The sequence below is a fragment of the Bemisia tabaci genome, chromosome 8 (genome assembly GCF_918797505.1).
Source record: "Bemisia tabaci chromosome 8, PGI_BMITA_v3".
NCBI classification, from domain to species: domain Eukaryota; kingdom Metazoa; phylum Arthropoda; class Insecta; order Hemiptera; family Aleyrodidae; genus Bemisia; species Bemisia tabaci.
The window spans coordinates 39,493,913-39,516,515 of record NC_092800.1 but is presented as its reverse complement, the minus strand read 5'-3'; the positions used below and the strand labels follow the sequence as shown (position 1 = coordinate 39,516,515).

Sequence of the window (22,603 nt, the reverse complement as noted above, 5' to 3'; positions counted from 1 at the left end):
ATTAGCTTTAGCTTGCATATAAGGTATGCCGGCTAAGACCAGTGGCGTGGCGTGCTTTGCGATATATCGATTGCTCGGTCATTTAAACCTAAGGAAAAGTGTTGATAAACAGGGTGTTCGCAGCGAACACCTTTATAATCGATTATTTATCACAGCCTCAAATGGGGAAATATCGATAGGTCGCAAAGCACGCTACGCTACTGACTAAGACTCATCGAGGAATAGACCTGTTCCCTTTTGAAAACAACTGATTCACTTGGCGTAAAATAAAAATGTCCACCTCGGTCAAATTTTCATAAATCAGCATTAGCCCCCCCCCCCTTTCTTTACCATCACGCTCTCGAGTAACTGTTACCATTTTTTTAATTGACAAACATGTGCTTAAGAGTCTCTCACCAGCTGATTTGCACTAATCGACTGGGGCAGTTTATTTGTATCAAAAATTGACTTTGAGGCTCAACTTTATCTCTTGTTACCTCTTGTGTAATTCCACGGAATGCCGAGTGCAATGTCATAAAAAACAACTTGTGTTGTGACTGGATGTGCGACCTCATCTGAAGTTTACTTATTTGTTGCTATACTTTGTCTGTTTCAGGGCTTACAGCTGATGACGGCAGGAAGGCAACAACTAAAGAATTTGGATATGAAGCAAATGAGGATGAAATCCGTAAGTGCATACTCTCATTACTTTAATGAGTTCCACCAGTGTATAGTGTGATAAAAAATAGCGGATCTCCATCCATGCGTCTTCAAGGTCTACGTTGCATGGAATTAAAAAATATTAACATGAAAAAAAGTGAATGTTAACACGAAAAAACTAACGCTTTACGAGTGAACTGAGTTATGAAATAGTTTTTCGATACTGCAGGGTTCGTTAAAGCAAACAGCAGCAATAAATGAACACCAACTTTTAAACACTAAAACCACTGGTGCAACCAGGAAAAAAAAAGGTTCATATTTCTACTGCATTGCGCCTTTTGATTAATTATTTGTAATGTAGTTAACTATCAAAGTTAATGAACGATACTGATTTCCTACAACATTACCGTTGCTATGGAACAAATCAAATTTTCAAATGAGTGTTGAAAAATTAATGTTCCCATTTGTACCCTCATAATTATTTGCGAGGGCACTAATAGTGTGAAATGAGGCAAATTATAATATTTATGAAATCGTTCATGCTTAGTAACACCATTTTCAGTATGAGAAAGAAAAGGATTTTAGCCAAGGTGTTATGGTTATCACTGCTTTATTTATTTTATAAACATTTACATTATAAACAAACAAAATACACCTTGGCTAAAATCCTTTTCTTTCTCATACTAAATTATAATAGTCTCAAACGAACTTTGAGGGAATTCATTTCTCTTAGTTTTACTTAGGAGTTGGAAATTTTTTCAAAATTTCGGGGGATTAAACCTCCACACACCTTAAACTCCTTAAATTGTATTTTTGTCCGTATCTTTTTAATGACTTAGAAAGTACCATTTAGTGGCGTTATAATCTCATTTTGTCAAAAAGTCACGCCTTTTTGATTGTACATGCTTCACTTGTAAGATGGACTTTTAGGTAGTTTGATATGAATCTACATACCTACAATGCAGCATGATTTTGAGTTGTATTCACAGTTTTGTTCACTACTTTACAACTGCTTTTTGTGTTGACCCGAAGCTACCGCGATCTATGATTCCACTAGAGGTGTGTCATCACCTGAAATTTGGGGCATTGGCCTGTGTGATCACACCTCACCTGTTGCGTTTCGCACGCTGAGTTGCAAGCTTCAGCGTCGAATTAATGTTTCTTTCGCGAACTAAAATATGAGCAATTCGTATTTTTTGATTCAACTGACAACTTGCTTTTGCCTCTGCACTTAAGACCTCATCATAAAATTACCAGGAGGCAATAAATTTGAATTGACGGCGCGGAAGACAACTGGAACGAGATCATCACGCCCATTGTCTTTGATTTTATTACCCATAAAATTTCCGTTAATATTCTTAATCCACTTACACACCTCACTTGAAAAATCGAAACTAACACTGATATCGAGGTGCCTGGCACGCGTTTCATAACAGCAACGATCTGCGAAATGAGTTGAACGATCATCATTTTCAAGTATTTGGGCACTTAGCGAATTGTAGGAGTTTACTGCCGATCTAGATTTAATTGCTCTTTAAATCATCCGTTTATTACTTCAATCATAATAACTAGGTGCAATGAAAGCACTTTTCCTACGGGAAGTCAATTTGAGTAGTTTTCCATCGAACCAGGCAGGTCGACCACTACCGAAGAAGCCAACTCAAGGGTATAGCATTATAATGGCCGGAGGACACTGGGCACATGGACCGAGTTTATCAGAAAGGAACCAACCCACATTTTCGAAAAAATTAAGCTAAGAATGTTTTTGAATTCCACTGGTCGTTTATTTTCTCCTGCCAAGATCTCAAAGTCGAAAAAAAGAAATTAGTTCGTGAAAAGAGGGGTTCAAGTTTCTTTCTTACATTGAGCTATACGCAGGAATAATACTTAAAACCTCTTTTTGTCAGTTTCAACTTAATGAGGGTTAGTTCCTTCCTGGTGAACTCGGTCCACCTACCCCCCCCCCCCCTCTTGTCCCTATTTTAACGGTCGACGATGAAATATGCATTCGATGTGAAGACGAGAATTACTGCCTAAAGACACAAGAGGGTAACTTTTGACTTTCATTTTACAAACATTCCCCAAAAAGAGGAATAGGCCCTGAAATTCTCGGTCAGAAATGCCCCAAAATTTTCCGATTAAAAACAGAGTTAGTAAGCAGAAATCATAGTCTATAGTTAAGTTCTTTTCGCCGAGAAACTATTTATAGCACCGGGTGAACTTACAGATAGACGTGTTTATGCCAAAAGGAGCTATATGCATAGCAGGTTTTGTGTGCAACATAGTTCTTTTTAGCATAAATACGTCCAGATGAAAGTAGTAGTTGGGATTTTAGCAGAGGATACATTGTGCGGGTTCATTCACCTTATCGTGAGTCGAGTTGAAGGGCCTTTGTGCTCCCACTTCATTTAGCCGCTCAGAAATCAGTCTATTAATAAATACACTGTTCCTGTATGCAACTGTGTGTGCGCGTAATAAATACACTGCCCCTGCGTGTGAGAGTGAGTGCATGTTAAAGCAGAGAATCTAGTCAGGATGTTAGAGAAGTTAGAGTCTGTGATGAAGCTTCACTCCAGATCGCTCATAAAAAGCATAACGTAATTTTCCCAATGTTCCGATCTTAAGTGGTCCGTGTCTTGCACCTGACGGGCACATCTAGTTCCCCCCCCCCCTTTCCAAAATATATGGATTGTATTTTGTCTCTAGGAACCCTCATTTGGATGGTATTTTGCAACGAGGAACCAAGAGCATTCCAATGTCGCCAAGAATTTTTTTTTTTTTTTTTTTTTTTTTTTTTTTTTTTTTTTTAAGGTTTTTATTTTGTAAACTTCCAAAGGAATTATATACAATATCTTTACAATAAGGTAAATCAGTATACAGGAAACAACAGAGAAGTTTCTTACTTCTTGAATGAAAAGCCAAGAATGTGCAACTTTTTTACCTCGCAAATATAAACCGAGCATCTTAACAAGTTGTATCTTCACTCCCGATAAACTGCGACCTCAAGACGAAAATTACCTTCGCAAATTTTTTTTTTTTGCGTGATTTCTGTGATTTCTTTGCAAAGAATGTAAGTTGCACAATCCCAGCAACATTAGAAAACTCTCGGTTCCTTTTTGCAAAATGCAATCCATATCTGGTTCACTCATAAAAATACCCACTTATTTGCATAGTAATTAATTAATAGCAAATATGTTGTTTCTAAAATGAGCAAGAATTGTTGGTTCCTTTCCCCAAAATATGATTCAATTCCCGCCAGATCATACCAGTTTCCACAAAAATGTTGGATAAAATAGGTTAAAAATTTATGACGGGATTATGGAGTGGTAGTCCAGTACCAGAAAAAAGGAAAGTGAAAGGCCAAAAGTAAAAAAAACTCAATTCATTCAAAAAACATAGCACACTCCTAGATAATATAAAATAACACCTTCTCTGGGGTCTTGTGAGAAAAAAGCCCATTGTCGATGGTTTTCGACTCCAATATTTAACCCTGATTATTTTAAATCCCCTCCGCTTCAATTGGATTACATTTTGCAATAAGTAACCATTGCTGGCTCATTTCAAAAACAACATCCATGTATTTGGTTTCTCTATGCAGATACGTGCTTTAATGGGAGAGCCAGAGATAGTGGTTCCTTATTGCAAAATGAAATCCAATCAGGCTACATTCGGGACTATTAGATAGCGTATTAATATTTAGCTTTTCCCTCAGTGCTCAACGGTCAGAAAAGTGGAAATCGAGGTCAAACCAGTGGCGTGGCGTGCTTTGCGATGTATCAATTGATACCCCACTCAAACCTATGAAAAAAGATCGATTATCAGGGTGTTCGCAGAGAACACCTAAATAATCGATTCTTTACCATAGCTCCAAAGGGCGAGATATCGATAGTCGATTATTCACGCCACGCCACTGGGTCAAACATCGACGGCGCGGGCGTCGTCTACAGAAATACCTTTCAAGGCAACACTTTTTTTTTTTATCAGTTTTAAGGTGATAAGAAAAGCTTTGCCTTGAAATTGGGAGTGCAAATTATCTGTATGATAGTGCCATGTAATTCGGAGCTTTTGAATCTGATGATGGCGCGAATACACCAATAAAATATTGTTTGAAATGAAAATGCTATCTCATTTAAAATTCTTGATTTTATTTTATATGCAGAATTTGGTTACCATTTCGTTATTTTGTATCGAACAAAGTGTCAATACATGCAACATTCTTACAATGTTTTCTGACTCTGATGAAAACTGATTTTTTGCCCTTTATCTTCTTTCTAGAATTTTAAAAAATTACGAGTGTTTTCAAACGTCTAGTTGGCCTTTTCCCCTCCATCAGGCATCTCTTCGACCCTCTTTAGATTTAAAACACAGTTGGAAGGGTAGAGGGCTAGAGGGGCTTGAGTGAACCGCAACGTTGCGAAGTTTCATTTAATAATGTATTAATTTACCCAAGAGCAAATGGAATGTTTCTCTTGAAATTGTTTGTCTATTTCATTTCCGATGTGACGAAAATTTTATGAACTTTTTATTTAAATCATTCACTAGTTGAAAAAAAAGTTGTTCAGCAAAACTCCGAAACGCTGCAGTGTAGTCAAGCCCCTCTGGCTCTTGCCCCTCCATTTCCGGACGCCCCTTTATTTTATTATTTGATGTACCTTCAGGTGATTCGATGGACGTCATATTTTGTGTCTGAACAACATGCAATATCTCGCATCGATTGGTCCCATTTTTTCAGCTAATCGTCATTTTTCTCATATTTTGAGATCGCTATTCTGTTGCCAGGAGGCTAAAGAATTCACATATCAATTTTGACAACCAAATTCAACATATATGAAAAGCGTGGTTTTTTCAGAGGAAAAATATCGCATTCGAGTGAAGTTTCGATATCAGTGTCGAATGCGATATTTTTCCTCTAAAAAAACCACGTCCTTAATATACGCTAAAGCTAATTTTTTTGGTAAGTGAATTCTTTAGGCTCCGGGCAACAAAATTGCGATCTCAAAATTCGAGAAAAATGACGAGTAACTGAAAAAATGGAACCAATCGATGCGATATATTGCATGGCGTTCTGATATGAAATATGGCATCCATCGAATCGTCTTAGGAACATTAAGGTGATTCGATGGACGCCATATTTTGTGTCAGAACGGCATGCGATACATCGCATCAATTGGTTCCATATTTTCAGCTACTCGTCATTTTTCTCCTATTTTGAGATCGCACTTCTGTTGTCAGGAGTCTAAAGCACTCACTTACCAATTTTAACAAAGAAATTCAACGTAATAAAGGCGTGGTTTTTTCAGAGAGAAAACATCGCATTCGATACAGATATCGAAACTGCACTCGAATGCGATATTTTCTCTCTGAAAAAACCACGCCTTTATTACGTTGAATTTCTTTGTTAAAATTGGTAAGTGAGTGCTTTAGACTCCTGACAACAAAATTGCGATCTCAAAATAGGAGAAAAATGACGAGTAGTTGAAAATATGGAACCAATTGATGCGATATATCGCATGCCGTTCTGACACAAAATATGGCGTCCATCGAATCACCTTAATGAAGAACAGAATGACCTAAATTTCATTTCACTTCCTGTAAGTCAGCGTTCGAAAAGAATGGGGAATTTTCTGTTGCAGCGCCAAATTCATGGTCGGAACAGTATGGAACATGCTCCGGGAAGTATCAGTCACCAATTGACATCGAAGAAAGTCTCGTGACGAGAGTCTACCTCCCTCCGTTGGAGTTCACAAATTTCAACGAACTACCATCCTCGGCTATGATTACCAACAACGGACACACAGGTAACTGCAGTTGCACCAAATAATGAGGGTTGGGTTATCAATTTGTATTCAGTGTTCCAACTTTACCTCCAAGTTTTAGGAGCCGTTTGGCTTATCAAGTTCAATTTTTAGGGGCCATTGAAGATTTTTTAGGGGCCAAATTGAATTTTTGCCTATATATCACGGCGCATTTAGTGAAAAGTTACACGCAAAATATACAGTTACAGGACTTGCAAGTTGCAACTCGCAGCCATTACTTGGGAAAGGGAAAGGCCAAAGGAATGATATTCCGATTTAAAACAAGGAGCTTTTAGTTTACTTAAAGTTTGTTCAATTAAATAATACTTTTTCTGACCTCCTATTATGAAAAGTAGTAGAACGACTCTATCGTATGTACGATAAGTAGTACGATTCTCGATCTGCTGAGCCGCTGCCGCGACGAAGTTCCGCGCGCAACTGCTTGCTATGCGCGTTCAGTCCAGGCTGACTGACAAAAATCTTGAAATCATCAAACCGTAATTTAGGATTGCGACAATTTTTTTGGGATTCAACAGACCAATCCAAGAAAGGCTCAATCGCCAAAATTGAAAGAACGAGAAAATCAATAAAAGCCGTTTTAATCGATCTGTTCTATGTCTCAAAGTAGGAAAATCCATATAAAAGAGATTTACAATATAAAGTTTGGTTATAGTTATTTCAGAAATCGTCTTATAATTTGAGCAAAAAAAAAACCCGAAAAAACCAATTGGTGGTTGAGCCTTTTTCAAGGCTAAATGGACGAATTGTAATATTTGTTTTCCCTCGCTAACAGTCAATTGTGTAGAATGAAAATCGTTTTCTCTGTTTGTCACTTTGCTACAAGATATGCATTAATACCGAAGCAGTAACAAATCGTCAATTATTTAATTTTCGATTTTTAGCGCATGAGCCTTTTTGAGACTGACCGATTGAATTAGGGCTGAATTGGACGGATTTTCAATTGAATTTTACCGATTGCCTGCCAATTCTCTATAAATTGCGAGTAAACACTCTTCAATTAACAAGTTTTTTTCACCCGATTCTCATTAAGAATCCAGTAATTCTGTTGAAGAAATTGTCAAATAAGGCCAATGTTGATTTTTATGAATCTTTCTCATACCAGTTGCCGACTCGCACAACAGAACCGACCGATATAAAATTACAATGCATAAAAAAGTGCGGAACTGCAATCGGTTTATGTGCGTGAAAGTGAATGAAGCGTAAAATGGTGCGATGTGAAACGCTTCCTAAATAGACAGATGAGACAAGGTCCTGCTATGCACTGTTCTGGGTATAACCGTGCGCCATAATGACTAATCCAGAAAAACAATGTTACAATGATAACCTGCTGCTTACATGCCACTATTTCGATGTAAGCATGAGGAACTAATCATTGTCATAAAACTGCATTGATAAGATTTAAATCTTACAAGTATGAGCGACTCAATGATTCAGAGAGAAAACTACATTTAATTTAATTTCTCCCCAGAGCCAAAGAAAGGAAGAAATGCATTCAAATTCATGCTGAAGATGGTTTCCCGAGAAAAATTTAATGATAAATTCTTTTGCTACTGTTCGTACAGCTACACTGTTTGACGTATTCTGAGCAAACGCGTGTTGAGTAGTAGCGTTGTGGTTGGTGTAAAGATGATATCATGTTTTGCTTGTTGCGGTTTGCAATTTGAAGGAGCTTCCTACGAGAATATTTCCTCGATTATTTTGATCCCTGAACTCTGGGGACCCATATCTCATTTTTCAGTGCTGTAACTTATGTATCCTACTTTACTTGCTCATCGAAATAATGGAGAATTAACCATTACCAACCCGGACATATTTTCCAATTATCTCTCTATGTAAATATTATTCTATTGAAATTGCAAGCACCAAAGTTTCTGTTTTTGTTTTTGTTACCTCCTTGATTATTAAAACAGGAGTAGAAAATTTGAACTGCTACTATTTCGGAACATATTATCAATATATCATGAACCGTGTCATTGTACATCATCGAAGATTTTGAAAAGGTTTTGTTAAATAAACTTATTATGTATTTTGTAAAAAAGAGAAAGAAAAAAAGACTTTAATCTGTTGCTTCTGCATTCAAAACTAAAATCAATACAATTGTGTTCATGCATGCAATGAATATGCATTTCTGAGAGAAAAAAATCTGATCTTAAGTAAAGTTGGTGGTACAATAATCTAAAGCGCATGTTACTCTTTTTTCGAAAGCTACTTTATTTTAAGCTTTATGGTGTTTTAGGACCGAGTATTGTGGCGATTAGGCGTCGCAAAGCGCCAGATAGCGCTATATGAGCGACTCATATGTATGTATGAATGTTTGTTTTATTTTATCATAGAAGAACCACTTATTTCAGTGATATTCAATTTTTTATAGTGATGCTGAAGTACAATTTCTCTTCCCCGGCATCGATAAAAGGAGGGCCTTTGCAGAAAGAATACTTCTTTGAGCAAATGCACTTTCATTGGGGGACAAATGACTCAATAGGAAGTGAAGATCTCATCAATAATCATAGGTAAGTCTGAGAAAACTTCCTCATTTTCATTCTAAATTGAAAGCCAAAAATACGCTATTTATTGTATAAAAAGTCAGTATTTTGTTTTATACTTCGTTTTCTGGGTCAGTACAAAGTGTCTCTCTGCCCCTGCTCATCACTACAAAAAAACCTTCAACTAATACGAATTGTCCCTCTGCTTATTACTACAAAAATTGTGCAACCCTGTTAAACCATCCAATTACAATTTCTTTGTCAGATAATATTTTGTCCTGCATCGTACACGTCTTCCAGCAAACCTATCACTTGTTCCATTCTCTCCGAAAATATTGCACGAATACCCAATATTTATTCAGAGGAAATATGAGTTTGCAAAATCTGGTGTTAGCTACGGCATGGACCAAGGGAATAAATAAGGTGCAGCTTGCAAGCGGTCATTTGAAAATGCAGTTATTGAGTTGCAATGTTTGAATTTCGATTGATTTATTGGACGTTGCTCCGCACGGTTGCTGAAATATACACGAAAACTGGGATTGTTACAATTGTCAAAAAGGAATCCTAGTTTCGGATACATCGTGTGGAAAGGTTAGCTGTCCCATTGGCCCTTGAGGTTTCAATGAAACGATCTGTACACACTCCTCCAGTCTAGGAATCCCCCTTCACCCTATTGTTGGAGTAGAAAATTGTACATTGCAAGTGTTAAATTTGCACCGTTTCGGATCGAATAACATCATGCAGGCTTAAAGTGACGAGGGTTTTTCTGACGTGTATTGACGGATGGGTTTTTTGAAGCCTCATGCGCTGCAATATGGTATTAATGTCCCACAGGTGTTACGAGAGCGCATTGCAGTTAAATAGCCATAGTCGGGAGAGGTAGTAAATATTGTTTGAATTGTTGTTGCTCCCAGCATCAATGGGCGCTTCAAAGTTCGACGTCTTCGGTGGAGCAATGGTGTAAAATTTGTTATCTACATTTATCTGCGAATCAACGACAGGAAATTGTTGATTTTCGGGGTTTATTCGAGTTGAATTTTCGAAGAGGGAAGTCATATTCGTTGTCTTCTCCAAAATAGTGCTGTTTTCGAGGTTAGGGGAGGCGTTCCACGAATGTAAAAATAATTCACCAGACTGATAAATTGTATCAAATTTGAATAAAATTTAACATTATCATCCCATGATTGAACTTTTTTTAGAGGTCCGCTCTAGTAATCCTCTGAGAAAACTAAAAACCGCTCCAGAGCAAAAAGGCAGTATTATTCTTGGGTCTGACGGCCGATTTGGTATTGTTTTACCTCAAAATCTTAAACTTATTTGGACGCATATTTATCACGGCTCATCAGTTTAACTGCCTCTCATGGCGCCCAATTTCCTCTTATTTTTTTTCTCTTTTTTTCTTGTACTAAATAACTATATATACTTGACGCCTTAAAGATATCTGTGAATATCTAGTTTATCGGGAATATGCTCATGAAATTGCAATTTTCAGTCTTGCCTAGTTTCATCTTTGAGAAATAAAACAATATAAGACAAAATTGGGCAAGGTTTGATATGCTGAGGCTGAGTTAAATCCGGCTGTCTTCCCTTCATTTAATTTTGGGAGTTGGGAATCATTAAAATCCCTCTCAAAGAATTCTTTAAAGACTTCTTCGTTCTGGTGAATGCTACTAATACTTCGTAAAAATTGCCCTTTCTCTGGTGCTGTAATGAATGCTCTTTAAAGTTCTCTGAAATGGTAACACTACTTCTTTTTTTTGTGTAAGATTATAAAAATAGAGGTTGAAATGAATAAAAGTAAGTACCGACGATAATTGCAAGTTCGAAAACTTGTAAGAATAACTTTTGAATATCAAAATTCATGAGAGTCACATAAAAGAAGAGGAAGAAGAAAACAAAATTACGGTACAGAGGCGAAAGGCGGACGCAAAACGCACTGCGGTCAAACCAAAATTTTCGGGCGTTTCTTTACAATTTATATCTGCTGTGACGTCAATATTCCCCAGGATGAAAGCATGCACCTGATTGGATAAGAAGAAGCGACGACGCAATGACATACATGGCAACAAGGCAAACACAATCGCTGGAGCCATATCATCGCGAGTTCACTAATTAAGTAAAGTGGACGGTCTTGAGCGGAATCAGCTTAAATGCATTCCATGTTGCCTAATTTTTTGTAATGTTTTATTTTTCCAACAGAAAACGAAAGTACTTAACGCCTTTTAACTCTTTGTGAATTGACTCCAGCTTATGAAATAAAAAAAATACTTATAGAATTTCAAGATTCCACGTTGCTGAGTTTTTTGTTTAAAAAATAATACATCAGAGAAAATTATGCATTTAGGCTTAAGAGTACCAAAACATAAAAGAATAAATTTGAATGCTTTGGAAATCATTAAATTTGACACGGAACTACTCTTATATTTACAAAAAACACATTATATTTTCCAGTAGTACATATTTCTTTTTCATCAGTTTAAAAGGACAAGCAGAGAGTGCAAACATTTCAAAATCATGAGTTGAAAAACGCTGACTCCGCGAGTTTTCCGCGAGCCTAACACAGAGCGGAGCGGCGTGTTAGCAGCGCAGAACGCGCTCTGGCGCCTACAAACCTAACGGGATACTTCACGCATTGCGCAACGCGTGAAGTATCCCGTTAGGTTTGTAGGCGCCCATGCGCGTGTCACGTTGGTTGCCTGCCGCGCCGCAACGCTTTAAGCAACTATTTCGCGTCAACTTGATTCATGAATGAAATGTTTTTAAGAATGAAGGTAGCAGTAGTATGCATTTATTTTTGAGGTGGCTCCTGTCATTTAAATGAGAAGAAAAAAATGTGGACATAACATGTCCACAATTTGGACAATTTTGGACATATTCATGGTTGGACATTAAATCATGTGGACTTAATATAGACTGAACTTAACGTTTAGTGGACATAAATAGCGGTGGACATTTATTTAATGGACGAAAGGTAGGTGGACATAAAGTTCTGGAAGCTTGCGTAGTTAGGTTGATTCTCTTCAAATGCGTGCAAGTACTCTGATTGCAGGTAGAGGAGAGATAGAATTCTGACATATTTCGACCATTGCTTTGATGATTTATGGTTTTCTTTATTTTTCCAGTTTTCCAATGGAATTGCATATGGTGTTTTACAATTCTGACTACGGAAATATTGACAATGCATCAAATTACAAAGATGGCCTAGTCGTGTTAGCAACTTTCTTCGAGGTAAAATATTTGTCTCCTTACGAGAGAATTTTTCACATCACATCCTTTTAATGCAGAAAACATCAATGGCGAAAATAGACGAATGTCGATCTCAGATTGTGAAGTAGCATAATCTCAGTCACACTTTACATTTTTGAAGGAAGATCATTGATCATAACGGTGCAAAATTTGGGCTAGATATCATACGAAATTTAATCAATAAAAAATTCAACAAAAATGCAAAGTAAGTAATATTTCTTAAAGAAAAGAAGGGAGAAAAAAATGAACGTAGTTTTTGAGGTATGTAATCAAGGCAAGAGTCTCTCCTGCGGGTCGATTATTGAAATTGATGGACAAAGCTATAGATAAAGAGGACAAAAGTGATATGGTGGGATCCTATTAGTGGAGGTAGGTGGTTGTAATGAATAAAGGAGGTAAGTAATAGACTAATAAACAGTAACCCAAGAGAGACCTTATAGTTAGCCCATAATTTTGCCCCTTAGTCTATAAGAACCACCCATTTCAACCAATCGGATCGCTCCATACTCCCTATGTATTCTTTGTCTAAAGCTTTGTCTATCAATTTCAATATTCAGCCCACAGTTACACTCCTGTTTGCACCGTTCACCGAGAGGAACAATAAAGGTCCAGAAGAGGAAGCTCAGATCTTCGAGTATGAACGATTTACAACCGTTTCAAAGGTCTAATTCGTTCAACAGAGTGCTCTCTTTCAGGCTTTCGCATAAACTAGAGTGCCTTCATAGACAGAGTATGGTCATTCGTATCTTTTTACTACAGGAAAACTGTGCCGCTTTTTGATTGGTCAACGAGTTTTTAGGTTTCACGATGCTTTTGCGGCCGTAAATAAACAAACAAGATGGCGGCTCACCGAAACATTGCTGAGAAGCTGAAATTTGACAAAAATTTCAATTATACGGCAATAACAGTTTAAACCAGCATATCTACGAATGACACATGAAAAACACATGAAAACCCTATTAAATCGCCTTTCGCCTATATCACAGGAGGATGTAAGATGTGCATAACCTCAAACTTGCTTGCTGATAACAGCCATCATCTTTGTTTATTTACGGCCGTAAGAACATCGTGTCACCCTATTTTCACAAGACGAATGAAAAACCGGCACAGAAATGGCCATAGTCTGTCTATAAAGGTACTCTAGCATAAACCACTCAAGAAACAAGTAATGGACCACTAGACAAGGTGCGAATTTAAGCATTCTGATACATGCTTCTTAACCAGAATTTCCCGTATAACACGATTTGAACAACGAAAATTACTGAAACCAACTCCTAACGAAGATATTACAGTTTTTATTACACATTGGTTACGAGGAATTTGAACTGCCCGCTCACAAGAAACTCAAAGCTCTACGTGAGTCAAATCGCGCACTACAACGGTTTCAGCAAGCTTCTCAATCGAGCGATGTTCATTTCCCACCATGTGTTTTTCAAACTATAAGTAATTTGCTATAGCTGAGCCAAAGTGTCAAGATGGAGGTTGCCAGATTTTTTTATCGCAGAGACGCTCATGATAACGTTTAGCGCGCAATGTGAATCACGTAGAGAATTGAGTTTTCATGAGCGGGTGGTTTCAATTCACGCACCAAGAATCATTAAATATCTTCGGAAGGAGTTAATTTCGGTAATTTTCGTTGTGCGCATCGTGTTTTACGTGAAATTTTGGTAAAGAGACATGTATCAGAATGCTGAAATTCGTACCTTGTCTAGTGGTCCATTCTGTTGATAATGGAAATAATGTTGTTACAGATCTCACCGTTCGAGAATGATGTGTACCAAACGTTAATAAAAGCCCTGCCAGACGTGACGGAGGCTGACAAGAAAGAATACCTAGAAAATGTTCCTGTCCTTGCATCTCTCCTTCCATGCAACCCGGAGAGGTATTTTTCATATTTAGGATCTCTAACAACGCCGCCTTGTCTGGAAGTCGTAACGTGGATAGATTTCAAACATCCTGTTCTACTTTCCCATACTCAGGTTGGTGCAAAATTAGTTTGATTCACACGTGCTATTGCCTGCTATTTGATTGTATATGTACCTAAGCATGCTTCCAGAATGATGGATCATCTTGGCATGATATTTAATTTTCTAACCCGATGTAGATATTTTGTTTCTTTTAACAGAGCTTTTCGTTTCTATACTAAGTTTCTCGGTTTGCGATTTTTTAAAGGAAAAATCTGCTCTTTAAAAATTTGGGGAGTTTTTTTTTGTGATGACTGACATTTAAATATCGTAAGAATTTCCGTTTCCAAATACCTTTGCGTAATATTACCAGAACTATGAATGGAAATTGATCAAATCCAAAACACAATTTTAAAAGCCTAAATTATATTCTTAAGATTTTACAGAGGAAATTCGATCACAAGGATGAAAAAAACCTGTACAGTTATCCATTTGGCCATCATAAAAAATTTAGCTTTAAAAACTTAAATCAATACCGATGAGAAAGTTTTGAATTATATGTATAGTTAAATTTTGTTGGTTTGGGATTCCCACAGGCGAAATAAAGTCTTAAGAATAAGTTTGATTCGAAACAACATATTTGACACTCACCGAATTTTTGGCCGCTTGATATGAAAAATGTCGCCGATTACTTATGATGCTTACTTTAATTAGACGCTATTCTGGTTATGCAAGTTTTTGTCCTGTTCTTAGTGCTTCATTTTGCTTTGCTCATGTGTATATATAAGGATACTTTGCATGAATCGCATTATGTACTAACTTTTCCTCTAATTTTTTGTGAACAATTTTAGTTAGCGAAATTCCGAACTATTCACTCCCATTTTGGATTGCTTCGGAGTAACTTTCGGCCGGTCCAAGCTAGAAACGGACGTGTGATCCTGTACAACAGAGATTTCCCCGATTACTGCGACTTTTTCTATGCGTATGCCGACTACTATCACTACAGCCAGTACCCGCAATATCCGTATGCATAACTATACGTAGTGACCGCACGTCAAACTTAAACAACGTCATGCACATTTGAACTTCATTTTGCAATAAAGAACTTCAGTCTAGCTCAGCCATAAATTCACCTATCTACATATGGAAACGAAGGGGCCCATACATTGTTTTTAAAATGAGTCAGAAATAGCAGTTCCTTATCGCAAAAGGAAGTCAATTTTACAATGAAACTTAGTTGACTCAGCTTAGATTTCCAAATAATACCTGTTTCATAACGGGCCAGAAACGGTAGCCTCAGAAGCTTCACCCTGGTAAAAATTGGCGATAGGAGCTGCGTTTCAAAATACCATAGGAATTCTTATAGCCGGCTAAAGAAGGCAATAGAAAATCGTATAGCTGGCTGTAGAAAGCGGAGAAAATCATATAGCCGGGCTACACAAAGCGATAAAAAAAGTATACAGTCGGGCTATAGCTCCTATCGCCGGGCTTTACACTTTATCGCCATCGGCTATAAAAGGCTATAAGAAATTGTGTAGAAATTCGTGCGCTTTGGAAATCATTAAGTTTGACACGGAACCACCATAATATTTACAAAACACACATTATATTTTCCTTTAATACATATTTTTTTTTCATCAATTAAAATGAGAATAATCCATACAGGATGTGCAAACATTTTAAAATCACGGGTTGAAAAACGCTGACTCCGCGAGATTATATATTGGAGCCTAACACAGAGCGGAGCGGCGTGCTGCCAGAGTTAAGCACGCACTAGCGCCTACAAACCTAACAGGGATACTTCACGCATTGCGCAATGCTTGAAGTATCCCTGTTAGGTTTGTAGGCGCTAATGCGCTTTTCGCGCTGGCTACCCGCCCGCCGCGCCGCAGCGTGCCACGGCGCTTGAAGCAACTATTTCACACCAGAGGTATTGCACAGTATCATACGAAATTGAAGGCGCTCCAACATATTAGGAATGGCAGGCATCCTTCAAAAGTATGCAGCTTTCCGCTCAAAATAAATCAAGATACTGCGGCCCTTAAATAGAGCGGTAGTCCAAAAAATCAATAAGTCCTAGCATCCGTTATTAGTAAAATTTAGCATACACTTTATCGCCTGGCTGTTGCTTAATCGCCATCGGCTATAAAAGGCTATAAGAAATTGTGCATCCGGCTGTAGAAGTTATTGAAAATCTTACCGCCGGCTTTAGGTGTATGGTATTTTGGAACACAGATTCTACTGGCAATTTTTAACAGGGCAGCTATCGAAAAACATTTTTTGAACTGACGCAATCAACTCGTTGGAGCGGGTCTGATTGATTTAAAGGAAATAAAATTAAAATTAAATTATTCTATTATTTAATAAATTAAATTAAATTATATAGGTAAAGTCAAATTAAATATAGTTCTTATATTCTGAGTCTAGTCCGAGTCAAATTATGCTTTACAGATAATTTATTGCTGCGTGTCTTGATGAGAAACGTTTAGGCAATAACTGCCCTCTACATTTTTCAAGAAGTGAAAGAGAATTTAAAGCCAAATAATATAAGTTTATTACATTAATTTATTTATTTTTTATTTGTGCCTGAAGTTTCCGAGGGTGCAAAAAGTTGAAGGTTCGAAATGAATTTTTCATTTTACCTTCCAACTGAAGAAAAATCTAGTGCAAAACGAATATACTTACAAGCAAAGTAGCGAGTCTCTCAAGTCCCAATACTAGCATTGTTGTCTTTAGAAATACAAAACCTAAAGGCAACACCAATGAGTGAATCCTTTGTAAATTTATCTGAATTACCCATGGTAATCTCCATTTTATTTATGTCATTGACCCGCTGAGGCACAGCTTTAAAATTCACACATCGAATTCAGTGTATAGAATGAGAGACCTAATGTTTAATACTCCAATTATTGCATGAAGCATGGCTCTCTTTCAAGGGAAAATTAGTGGTGTCTTACTTTTGTTTTACTTTATTTTGTTGAGTGCCTTTTGCTGCTTTTGCAGTATTTATTAGTGTATTTTAACTCATATTTTTTTCACTAAAGGGTCCAATTTTTTTGGTCCTGACTTTGCCAGTTTGTTTGGTTTTGAAAAGTCGTCGAATTTGGTTTATAATTTATCTATTTATTTATTAGATGTTTTGCGCATGTTCGAAACTGAAACTAGACTGCGAAGTGGATAAGGTTTGAATCATCGACCCCCTTCAATTCGAACGCATATGCCGGTTGACTTCATGTATGTTTATTTGTATTCGAGTGAGAGGAAGGCGTTAGATTAACTGGTACCGCAAACGGCCTTAGCTACGTTACCAGCTTCAAACTTTCTTTAAGATCTGCATTCCACATTATTTACAGCTTTCTCCATGAAACAAAAATAAATATTCTGTGACCTAAATTATCTGCCAATATTATTCTCCGAGGTAATATATTTAATTACGTACCTACTTATAATTTTTTTGGGAGGAGGGGAGGGGGGTTACAAAGTTTGTAGCTTATATTACTGAAAAGACTCCGTATACAGCGCACCTGGTTTTTATTTTAACTATATTACTGTATGAAAAGGTCCAGTTACACGATCAAATTGAGCCATCAAATTGGGCCTCTCATTGGTCGCATCCTCACCTCAGGTCTTTTTCCACCAATCAGAGCTTCAGTTTGATGGCTCAATTTGATCGTGTAACTGAACCTATAAACGCCGTTTAATCTTTCCGATAATTCGGGCATCGGAAACAATGTTTTCTCGGTTCACAACGGTTCAACGTTGAGAATTTCAATTTTCATTTCTTGAAAAAGTAACATTTGTTTTCATGAAACTCCGCATGATTTTGATTTGTCTAAAAGTAGTCCTTTCAACTTGAAATAGTTAACTGTTGGATCAAAAAGCATACTTAAAAAACTTCTTACAAAAATTCTGGGTGACTGTCAATACCGTCGAAACTACGGAAAAAGAGCAAATCTTTTGAGATCTTGCTGTCAATATTCAGTAGTTATTTATTTATTTTCTCCGGTGCGAATATTGAAAAAAAAATAGCCTATTCCCTGTAAACCTCCAAAGTGTCAATTTTCATGATCTTCTCTTTGGGAAACCACAAATGTGCAATCTGATGGAAGACTGCAGTTTGTGTAAGTTTTTTTTATTTTTATTTTTATTTTTTTTTATTTTTTATTTGTATCTTTTATTAATTAATATTTATTTGAGGAAACTTTAAATAAAGATTCAAAGCTAAAGTTTCCACATAATTTACTCTTACAAAGGTTTGAATTAAAAATTAACAGCGCCACTAATGATTAAAAATTAACTGCATGATATTACGTGCTTTCGCAGTTTGCTTTTAATGGATACTTTTTTATCTATGTATTTAAACAGAACATTTGCATGATACGCATATCAAGATTTTGAAACAGTTTTTTTTTTTTAAAAAATGAAATGAAAGTTACTGTTTACTTCCTCATGGAAATTACCAAGATAGCGCTTCAATTGTTTGTTACATAATTTTCCATTATTGATGGGTCTTTTAATGTGAAACTATAATTTTTGAACCGGAAGAGCTTCCTGTGATAATTTTATTTGCAATAATACCTGCTATCTTTCTTTCTTTCGTTTTTTTTTTTTTAAAATTTTATTCTTCGTTTCTCTTTATGATTGGCTTTGTACAACTAACCCAAGGATGATGCTAGTGTTGGTCATTTTGCCGCAAGTTTTTCATATATCGCTTTGCCAAATTCTGTTATACGCTAAATTTTGGAATAAAAATGTGTTTTTGAGCTGATATCTTACGTTGCATTTATTGAGTGGATAACATGTAAATTTTTTCAAGCCAAAATTTTTAAAATTAGTAAAAACATATTGTAAAATTTTAGGTATATCTTGATATGCAGCTCCTGACAGTGAAAATAAATTTGATAAAATTTAATGCACGTCAATTTAGCATTTGAATATAAACGTCTGTTTCAAAACCTCTGAATAATATAGGTATTTCATTTGTTCAATAAAATTTTAAACTCACTTGCACGTAAAAATATTAAAATGCGGACGCGTTTTGCCGGAGTTGCGAGCCGGCGAAACGCGTCCACATTTTAATATTTTTACATGCAAGTGAGTTTAAAATTTTATTGATCATTTATCTTGTGCGGGTCTGCAAACGAATTTTGATTTCGTTAGTATCTCTATTAGGCTGAAATTCTTAGACACCGCTTGCAGCTTTTTGGACTTTAAATAGTGTCACTCAATGCTAATTAAATTGACTTCTAATTCAAAAGGCTCCAAGCAGGCAGTTACCCACAAGGCAAAAGGTCATGTACTAAAGTCATGTTACATCCGGAGACCCGAACGGCTGGAAAGGGCGCATCTGGTATAAAATTAAACATAATTTGAATCGAATTTTTTTCTAAACATATTCCTCCCAAACATACTTTAGAAATTTCAGAAACTTTTGTGTAGAAAATTTCAAGAGAATATTCGCATTAAAAGAGAGATAATGGCTCCAAGTCTAAGAAATTGAGGCTGCGGGAAAAAAGAATAAAAAAAAAAAAACAGCGCAAATTGAGATAGTGATTCTTTAGTTTCACTATCACAATGTATCACGTGCATTTTAGATTACTTACTCTTTGCCGGTGCACCTGCAAAAAGTCTCATCTCATTTTTAGGAACCATAGGCGTATTTTATTTCAAATACTGTAAGTCATTTTCAAGTTCAACAAGGATGCATACGGATATTCAGTTTCAAAATCAAAATCGCCCCATGGTGCGAGTCAAGGAGAGAGGTTGAGCATGAGTCGAAACTTTAAAAGCTCATACTTTGGCTTAAACACGTCAAAGAAGTTCCAAAATGGTTCAATGGGCCGCTATACCATAAATTAAAGTTGTGTTGCGAATGCAACGAATAACCCCTTTTCAGGGTAAATGTCGTGTAGAACACGATGCGCACGTTAAAAACGTGAAAAATTAACTCCGACACCGAGGAAAACGCAGTTTGAAAAGCGCAACTTTTCCTGAAAACTGAAGCCCTAGTCTTGAACATCGATAGGACATTGATACAGACAAAACATGAGTAATAAAAATCATGAGTAGACGCATTATTTGTGATAGATTTTTTTTTGGGGGGGGAGGGGGGGGGAGGAAAATTCCTATAGGAGTCGAAATCGTTCAACTGCAAAAAACTTACACTATTGCGGAATCAAAGCGTGCATCAATAGCTTTAGAGCAAAATGACTTAAAAAAAAACTGATTGGCATAAAAAAAGAATTTGAGATTAAGACAGATTCAAGATACTCTCTCTGAAAGGCATTTCTCTTACGTTTGCCCCGAAACGCATAAGAGTTATTTTTTCTAATCTTAAATTGTAATTGGACGTATTTCTATCAAACGGAACTATGTGCCTTAAAACATGAACCCTGAGACCATAAGAATATGTGCATTACAGGGCTCACGTCATAATGCACATAGTTCCGTTTGATAGAAATACGTCCAATTAGAGGTTTGCCTCAGCCTCACACCCCCCCCCCCCCCCCCCCACCACATAGAGTAGCGTCGACAGCAGCTTCATTGCGCCCTCCTGTTACGTACAGTAAATAGACCATAAATAATGTTTTTTCCTGTTCATTGACAAGAATAGTACCTACTGAAGTACAAGTCTATTACGAGGTTAAACACTTTTCATCACTTTGACTAAAATGAATTCGGTACATATTTTCAGGTGCACACGTTCCGGACCCTGCACTCGCACCACGGGATGTTGACGCATAATTTCCGTCCGGTGCAACCCTTGTCAAACCGCCCGGTTTGGTACAACGCCCACACTTTTGTCGACAGCGGAGCCTCCACACTGTTCAGGATCGACGCCATTGCGTGCCTCATCGGGATGCTTGGACTTATCAAACTCATGAGCGTTTGAACCGGGAGCCATTGAAATTCAGCATTTCCATCATCCGAAATTCATTTTCCAGTATGGATCTCCCATGTTCGTCTCATTTACTAAGGCACATATCTGCATAACGAAGCTAGTGGTACAGAGGTTGTTTTCAAAATGAGGCAAAATCAGTTCCTATTGTAAAATGTCGTTCATCCGATGAATCCTGGAGTAAAAGCATTCTTATGCACCTCGTTGCAACGTCATCGAATGGTTTTGGTCGATATATTATAACATCGTTAAGAGTTTTATCGATCAAGATCAATCGATTACGATATACAGAGCCCTTAGGACTCCATCAGAAAATGAACTTGTCGGGGCTAGGGAAAGCCCGGATAATTTGACGGTTTTGTTTATTTCGCTCTCATTGTGCCTTTATTTAAAACTACTTCAACCCTTGAAATCTCAACGTTCATCTCTTAAATCCGTACTATTTCAGAAATGTATGGTCTTTCGATGTCGATAGGGCACGACATGCCAAATTTTTTAACCAACCCCGATATCAAAGTTCAGCTGAAAGTTTCTAAAGTTATTTATTCTATTTTATATGATTTCGGAAATGTTCTTATCCAATTCTTAAAATTGAAGTCACATGGCTTCTCACAACAAAATTGATTAGTGTTTATACATATTTTTTGGATTAATTCGTAAAAAATAATATCAAGTGGTCGGTAAATTTAAAAGTAATATTTTTCTTACCATTTGAAGTTTTGTATGTTTAAAAAAACAGAAACTTGTTTTAATGCAAGGAAATAGAAGTGAGCGCACGTTTAAGAAATCAAGGGTTGTCATTGTTGGTAGGAAACAAGCCCGCAGGTTTTTATTAAAAGTAGGTGAAATATCACTAGGGAAATGCCCTTAAATAGTCCTGACCTGAGTGCAATTGGATGATAGTTTCAGGACAATAGTATCCAACAACAACGTCTAGCTTTAGAGTGAAAACAAAGGAAAGCAAGTTCCTTTTGAAAAAAAAAGTTCACGATGAACTTAATTCGTCAACGTGCTATTGAAGCTTACAGAACATAACTTTCAGTAATGATGGATACAGAGACTCCAAACATTGCTTTCATACGGCAACTGCCTATTTTTACCACCGACAATAAGGATAAAAAGAGTTCAAAAGGAGTTTGTAAATATGTATGTAGGTTTTCACGTGTGTTTTAAGTTTAAAATATAGTTCTTTAGGCATGTATTTATCTGACACAAAGTTTTTGTCGCTACGGATAAGTGATTTTTGCCTGACACGTCACATCTTTTTTACATTTAATACTTACTGTTTGTTTTTTTAACCTTTTTTTCAAAACAATAGACCGTACAGTATGGCGTCTTTAAATGGAGATATCGTCACACGCTGACCTGGAAGGGCATACATTTTTCAAAAGGTATCGATAAATATTCATTGGTAACAAATACAGAGATTACTTTATTGTTGAGAACGAATTCAATGAATAGATACCGGATTTGATAGAAAATCCAACAGTTAAGTATCTATTTGTTCGTTTCAATTTTGCCGTTATTATTATAGATTCGATTTGATTTTGTCTGGGTATTATTTAATTTTGTCGATACCTGATAAAGACGCCATGACTGAGACAGTCTATAATTCTA

General features: G+C 36.7%; 1 protein-coding gene across 2 annotated transcripts; it reads left to right on the top strand.

The window, feature by feature from the left end:
- Positions 1-554: 554 nt before the first annotated feature.
- LOC140225199 (carbonic anhydrase 2-like) lies at positions 555-22,244 on the top strand. 2 transcript variants are annotated; one of them, XM_072303100.1, is made up of 6 exons: positions 555-667; positions 6,273-6,437; positions 8,827-8,965; positions 12,061-12,166; positions 13,936-14,163; positions 14,940-17,819. In XM_072303100.1, exons 2-6 carry the CDS (start codon positions 6,413-6,415, stop codon positions 15,120-15,122), a joined length of 681 nt encoding a protein of 226 aa, XP_072159201.1. In that variant the 5' UTR covers positions 555-667; positions 6,273-6,412; the 3' UTR covers positions 15,123-17,819. The 2 variants fall into 2 exon arrangements, with proteins under 2 accessions (XP_072159201.1, XP_072159200.1); XM_072303099.1 differs by lacking the exon at positions 14,940-17,819 and adding an exon at positions 20,783-22,244 and having other exon boundaries at positions 556-667.
- Positions 22,245-22,603: the final 359 nt, after the last annotated feature.